This window comes from Carlito syrichta, unplaced genomic scaffold, assembly GCF_000164805.1.
Source record: "Carlito syrichta isolate Samal-C Ts95f unplaced genomic scaffold, Tarsius_syrichta-2.0.1 Scaffold314858, whole genome shotgun sequence".
NCBI classification, from domain to species: Eukaryota; Metazoa; Chordata; class Mammalia; order Primates; family Tarsiidae; genus Carlito; species Carlito syrichta.
Window position 1 is genome coordinate 91,316 of NW_007258954.1, and position 7,249 is coordinate 98,564.

A 7,249-nucleotide genomic window follows, 5' to 3' on the forward strand; every position below is an offset into this window, starting at 1 on the left:
GGTGCTCCAAGTACGCGAAGAGGCTCTGCGCCACCAGGTGAGCCGAGAGGAAAGCCCCGTAGAGGCCGAAGGCCAGGAGGCCGTGGCGATCCGAGGCCAGCGGCACGCCGGCGGCGTAGGCCCAGGTCATGAGGCCCAGGATGAGCAGGGCGAAGGCGATGGTCAGCAGCCGCCGGGCCAGGCCGGAGCAGCGGCGAGCGGCCGGGATGGGCTTGGGCGCGTCCTGCTGGGAGCCCAAGGGGAGAGAAAGGGGGTTGAATCCTGAGCGTCTCCTCCAGAAGACCTCCAGGGTTTTTTGTTTTTGTTTTTCTCCCCAAAGCTGGATGATAACCTTCTCTTTTTGTAAAGAAGATTCCCCCGGGCACTACAAAATTATCTTCATGAATGAAAATAATTAGGGCAAACAATTATCTAGGCTTGAGGTCTGATTTTATCCCTTCTAATGCTTTTTTAAAAATAACATGTTTAATATATTTTAAACCCGCGAAGATTACACGTAATGGAGTGTCACAATTTAATTAGCAGGGCGTTTCCCCCTTGCTTTCTTAGTGGCATTTAAAATAAGGCTTACTCTCACAAAGTTTCCTTAGTGTTGAGACAGTAATAATAATATGTACTGAAAGAACAGCACAAAATAGTATTTAGCAAGCGCTACTCTAAGCCTTTGAGATGAACTAACTAATTTCAATTCTTACAACAGTCCCATGATGTAGGTATTATTATTATTGTTGTCATCCCCATTTTACAGATGAAGAAACTGAGTCACACAGAAGTGCAGCGACCTGCCCAAGTTCACACCTAGAAAGCAGGGGAGCCCAGATTTGAACCCTAGGAGTCGAATCCCTAAACCTCAACCTTGTATACTGGTTTATCCCTCAGGAGAGCCCCCGGGGTCAGGCAGTGTTTGCTGCCACTATCCAGATGGCAAAACTGAGGCCTGATTCGCCAGAGATGTGGTTTGAACAAGGTCAACAGCTCACGGGTGAAGGAGGCTTCTTTCTGACTTTCTAGAGGCATGGCCTGGTTCTTCTTTTTTCTCTACTCTGCTACCTGGCAGGGCCAGGTGCCCAGGAAGTGTTGCCAGAAGAGCCCAGAATCAGAGAAAAAGCCTGCCTCCATTTTCTCATCTGTAAAATGGGTATTTAGCACTTCTGTGGGCCAGACACTGCTCTAAAACAGCAGGTACTGTTACTCTCTCCCGATTACAGATAAGGAAACTGAGGCACACAGAGATGAATTCTCTTGCCCAAGGTCACTCACAATTACGAAGAGGAATTCGGTTTTATAATCAGGCAGCCTATGTAAACTAGTGCAATCTCTTTGGAAGACAGTGTGGCAATTTCTGAAAGAACTAGAAATTGACCTTCCATATGATCCAATAGTTCCCCTACTGGGAATATTCCCAGAGGAACTCAAATCATTCTACAAACAAGGTACCTGCACACTTATGTTTGTTGCAGCTCTCTTTACGATAGCAAAAACATGGAACCAACCATGCTGCCCATCGAAGCTAGACTGAATTTTAAAAAATGTGGTACATATGCACAATGGAATTTTATGCAGCCATCAAGAAGGACAAACATATGGACTTTGCAGCAGCTTGGATGGATTTAAAGTCAATCATACTCAGTGATCTATCACAGAAACAACAGAGTACCATATGTTCTCACTCATAAGTGGACTTTCAGCAATGATCATAATACTATAAGAAAGGAATTGGCAGTCATGGGAAACTGTCAGGGGAGTGGGGTGGGATTGGCAGTTGAGGGAAACTGCTAGGGGAGGGAGGGGCATACCTCATCAACAAGGGTACATGCGTAATCAGCATTTGTATCCCTAACCCTGAATTGTACCCCACATCTTTAAAATAAAATAAAAAATGAAAGAAGAAAGCCACAAATGATAAAATAAAAAATGCTAAATTTGAACATAAGTAAATAAAATAAAACCAGGCAGCCTGGCACTGGCATCCCTCTCTATGCTGAAGTGTCTATCAGTTCCTGCCTCATTGGCTTATCATGAGTTACACGAGTCACTAAGCTATAGATATTTGATGTCCAATACAGGTGTCACTGGCCACACGTGTCTACTGAGCACTTAAAATGCACCCAGCGCGACTGAGGAATGGGCTTTTAAATTTCATTTAATCTTAATTTAAATTGAAAACCTGATCATTGATTCAGTTATTGGAAAGTTTTTAAGTATGTTGGGAACAAGTTGGGGCTATATGGTGCTTCTTTTTTTTTCTGTCCTTATTTATTTATTTTTAAAATAGAGATGGAGTGGCTCAAGCCTGTAATCTCAGCACTTTAGGAGGTCGAGGCAAGGAGGATTACCAGAGCCCAGGGGTTCGAGACCAGTCTCAGCAACTTGATGAGACCTTGTCTCTAATATATATATGTGTGTGTGTATATATATATATATATATTTTTTTTTTTTTTTTTTTTTTAAAGTTAGCTGGGCATGTTAGTGCACGCCTGTAGTTCTGGCTGCTTGGAAGGCTGAGGCAGATCACCTGAACCCAGCAGGTTGATGCTAGGGTGGCCGTGAGTGTGCTGCTGCACTCCAGCCTGGGTGATAGAGTGAGACTCTGACTCAAAAAAACAAAGAGAAAGAGAGAGAGAGATGGGGGTCTCTCGTGTTGCCCAGGCTGGTCTTGAACTCCTGGCCTCAAATGATCCTTCTGCCTTGGCCTCCCAAAGAGCTGCAATTACAGGCATGAGCCACCACACCTAGCCTGTGCTGCTTTTTCAACAGTAAACTTATAAAATCTAAAGATTTAGTGTTTCCAGTAAAAATGTAGCACCTGAATGAGGTGTCCTATAAACACACTGGATTTTGAAACCTGAGTCTGAGGAAAAGGAAGTAAAATATCTCATTAATATTTTTGTATTGACTACACGTTGAAATGATCATATTTTTATACATAACAGAGATTGGCACTGCTAAAACCCTGAAACCTGCAAACTAAGAAAATTGTTTACATTTTTAAATGATTTTTAAAAGTCAAAAGAAGAATAATATTTTGTAGCATATGAAAAGTTTATGAAGAGCCGGGCTTGGTGGCTCAGCCTGTAATCCCGCGCATTTGGGAGGCTGAGGTGAGTGGATTGCCTGAGCCCACGGGTTCGAGACCCACCTGGGCAGCGAGACCTCATCTCTACAATAAATAAAAAAATCAGCCAGGTGTGGTAGCGCATGCCTGTAATTCTGGCTACTTGGAAGGCTGAGGCGGAAGGATCGCTGGAGCCCAGCAGGCCGAGGCTGCAGTGGCCGGGAGCAACTCAAAAAAAAAAAAAAGTATATGAAATTCGAATTCCAGTGTCCTAAAATCAAGTTTTATTTGCACACAATAACACTCATTTGTTATATGCTGTCTGTGGCTGACTCCACACTTCAATATCAAAATTGAGTCATTTCAGGCGAGACTTTATGGCTCCCAAAGCCTCAAATATTTACAATCTGGCCTTCTGCAGAAAAGTTTTGCCAACTCCTGACACACTGAATTTAATAAAATATATTATTAAAATTAATTTCACCACTTTCTTTTTATTGCTTCATATGTAGCTAATAGAAATTTTTAAATCGTATATCGTGGCTTAAGTTATGTTTCTATAGGACAGAGATGAAGTGGAGTTTTTAATAGATCATTATTCTTTTTTTGAGTTGGAGTCTCACTCTGTTGCCCAGACTGGAGTGCAGTGGCCGCTCCTGGCCACCGCAGCCTCGACCTGCTGAGCTCCGGCCATCCTTCCACCTCAGCTTTCCAAGTAGCTGGAATTACAGGTGTGCGCTACCACACCCAGGTAATTTTTTTATTTATTGTAGAGATGAGGTCTCACCAAGTTGCCCAGGTGGGTCTTGAACCCGCGGGCTCAGGCAATCCACTCACCTCAGCCTCCCAAGGTGCGGGATTACAGGCTGAGCCACTGAGCCCGGCTTTAATAGATCATTATTAACAATTATCCTTCTTTCTTCTAGGCCTGGTGCAGTGGCACATGCCTGTAATCCCAGTAATTTGGGAGGCCGAGGCAGGAAGATCGCTTGAGCCCAGAAGTTTGAGACCAGCATGGGCAACATAGTGAGACCTCATCTCTACAAAAAAAAATTCTGTTTTAATTAGCTGGGTGTGGTGGCATGTGCCTGTTGTCCCAGCTACTTGGTAGGCTGACGCAGGAAGATTGTGTGAGTCCAGGATTTGGAGACTGCGGTGAGCCTTGATCATGCCACTGCACTCCAGCCTGGTCACCAGAGCGAGATCTTGACTCAAAAAAAAAATGATTATTCTTTTTCTAGAACCTGGTCCTGTCTGAATTCCCAGATTGGCCCAATTTGTGCTAGGCATTCCCAAAACAGGTAGGGATCCAGGGTTGACATTAGGTTTGACAAATTGACAAAGTAGAGTTGGAATTCCAGCAACACTGATGAACACATGTATGTGACCTCACACATGACAAACAACACATAGAGTGAAGACACTCATACACTCCTACTACAAGATGACCCTGGACACCCACTCTCAAGGCCCAACAACGACCCTGAGACCCCCACCAACAGCCACACAGGTGAACCTGCAGGTGCACACCCCTCAGAAGGAAGACACAACACCACAGAGAGATGCCCATGTGACGACAGACACCCACCCGGGTGTTTGGGGCAACAGCCAGACAAAGAGGATTTCAGGAGAAAGCAGTAAAGTTAAGATGATATTGTACCAGATTAAATTGCCATTTTTACCACTGAAAAGCCAGGCACGGTGGCTCATGTCTGTAATCCCAGCAGTTTGGGAGGCAGAAGCAAGAAGATTACCTGAGCTTAGGGATTCGAGACCAGCCCGGGCAAGTTGGCGAAACCTCGTCTCTACAATAAATCAAAAAATGAGCCGGTCGTGGTGGCACACACCTGTGGCTACTTGGAAGCCTGATCCAGAAGGATCACCTGAGCCCAGCAGGTCAAAGCTGCTGTGGCCGTGAGTATACCGCTGCACTCCAGCCCAGGTCACAAAGTGAGACTCCAACTCAAAAAAAAAAACAAAAAACAAAAAAAAGAGTGGCTGAAAATCGGAGATTTCATTGAGCTCAACTTCAGACTTACTGGACATATACAACAGAAATTCATACCCATTTGTTACAGCTCTCAGTTTCTCACTCCTTCTCTTTCTCTCTCCCTGTCCTAGGGAATAGAGACATACATGGATCTGTGGCAAGATACACGTATACAAAAATATGGATGTGTCATGTCTCACATACGTGTTCGTGAGACAGCCACCCATATGTGGCAGAATACACCCAGAGATGGAAACCCGCCCCCTAAGTCTCTCAGGTCACAGTCCTCACACACATATGGTCACGAGCACACACATGAAAACACACGCACACAAATACAAGTATAATCACATACACGGCTTACCAACACATGTGGCTACACACATGGTAGTCGTTTCTCCACATGGCCGCAGTGTCAAACACACACACACACACACACACACACACACACACACACACACACACACACACACACACCTGTCTCATTGAGGCGGTGGTCGGCTGGGCTCTCTCTTCTCTGTCTGGCTTTCCCCGTCCTCTCTCTGTGGCTGGAGCCCCGAGGGGGGTCATTTGAAGACTAGCCCAGGCGGGGGCGGGAGCAGGCGCTGACGTCAGGCTAAGCTGGGCCAGGGGCTCTGAGGTCACGGCCCAGCAGTGACTCCACCCTCTTCCCGCTATTGCCCCCACCCCCCTCACCCAGATGGGCCTCCCTCCCAGGCTCCCATGTCTGCCCTCACCCCTCCTCCGCTAGGTGTCTCGTCCGTCCATGGGCCCCTCCTCTCACAGCCTCTCACAGTTTCTTCTCTCTCTTTTTCCCTTTCTCTCTCACCCCTTGCCTCCCCCTGATCTTTCTCTTCCACCTCTCTTTCTCTTGGGGGTTCCCCTTATCCCCCTCCTCCCCTATCCCTGCTTTTCTCTCTGTCTCTTTCACCCCAACCCTAAATTTCTCCTCATCTCTCACTTGCTACCCTCATCTCTTTCCCCGTTTCTACGTCTCCCAGTTTCTCTCCATCATTTCTTTCTCCCCACTTCTCTTTCCTCCTCTTTCTCCTCTCACCTCCTCATCTTCTTCCTCTTACCTTCCCCAGTCACCCCCACACTGCCCCTCCCCACAGCCGGACCCCTCCTGTCTCGAGAATCCGTCTGTCTCTGGGCTGGGCCCTCTAGGGACATACATACATATCTCAGCAACTGGCAGATGGGGTGAAACGCACACACGTGCGTGCTGTGGGTGTGACTGTGTGCGCGCTGGCTTGTGAGGCAAGGCTGCCTGGAACCAGACCTGTGAGTGAACGTCTGTCTGCTAGGCGCCTAGTTGACGTGCGTCTGTGTGTGCGCACCAGGGTCTGGGGTGGAGGGTTGGGCACCCAGAGATGTGTTCCCAGGGACTCAAGGGTGAACTCAAAGAGTTGTCGGTCAGTTGCCCCCAGGGAGCCACATGGTTTCTGAGGACTCTGACCCATCAGGGAAACTGAGTCAGAATAAAGGTGTAAAAGACACAGGAGATCTGGGGTGTCAGAGTCCCCAGCCTCTCAGGACCAGAAGACCGGTGATAAATATTGATTGTATGCCCTTTTTTCCATTATATAAAAAAAGCTATAATTCTTTCTGCTCCTGTTACTATGAACTGACAATGTCTAACCTTCTACCTTGCTAGCTGTCTCTCTGTGTCTGTGACTGATTATCTTTGTACATTTCTACCTCCTCTCTCTGTTTCATTCTCTCTGTCATTTTGTTTCTGTTTCCCCGCCTCCGTTTCTCTGTCCATCTGTCTATGGGTCTCTGTCTCTGTGTATTCCTGTTTCTCTTCGTCATGTTTCCCTTTCTCTCTCTCTCCCCCTGATTCTCTCTGGGTTTGTGTCTGTCTCTTTTTGACTCTCGGTCTCCCTGGTTTTCTTATTCTGTGACTCTCTTTTTCTCTGCGTGTCTCTACCTGATGTTCTCATTTCCTCTGTCTCTCTCTCCCTCCCCCACTTGTCTCTCTCTCCTCCTTAGGTCTCTCTCCATCCCCTCCTGTCTCTTTCTAAGGCTCCATCTCTGTATGTGTTTCTCTTTGTTCCTATTTCATAGACTGTTTCTGACTCTGTTTTTCTGTCTCTAGGGCTTAGTTTGTCCTGCTGCTCCATCTCTTCCAGGCTGCCCTGGAGCTGTCCCTTGCCAGATGCCAAGTCCTCACACCATGGGTTTTCCCAGGGAGGTAGGGT

The 7,249-nt window shown here is 46.8% G+C and overlaps 1 protein-coding gene across 1 annotated transcript in view; it reads right to left on the bottom strand.

The window, feature by feature from the left end:
- Nucleotides 1–5,571, bottom strand: part of HAS1 (hyaluronan synthase 1) — a 12,735-nt gene extending 7,164 nt beyond the window's left edge. The window contains exons 1-2 of the mRNA XM_021705964.1: nt 5,523–5,571; nt 2–223 (exon numbers count right to left, since the gene is read on the bottom strand). Coding sequence (XP_021561639.1) covers nt 2–223; nt 5,523–5,531 — 231 coding nt within the window. The 5' untranslated portion in view covers nt 5,532–5,571. The remainder of the gene's footprint in view (nt 1; nt 224–5,522) is intronic.
- Between the last annotated feature and the right edge of the window lie 1,678 nt (nt 5,572–7,249).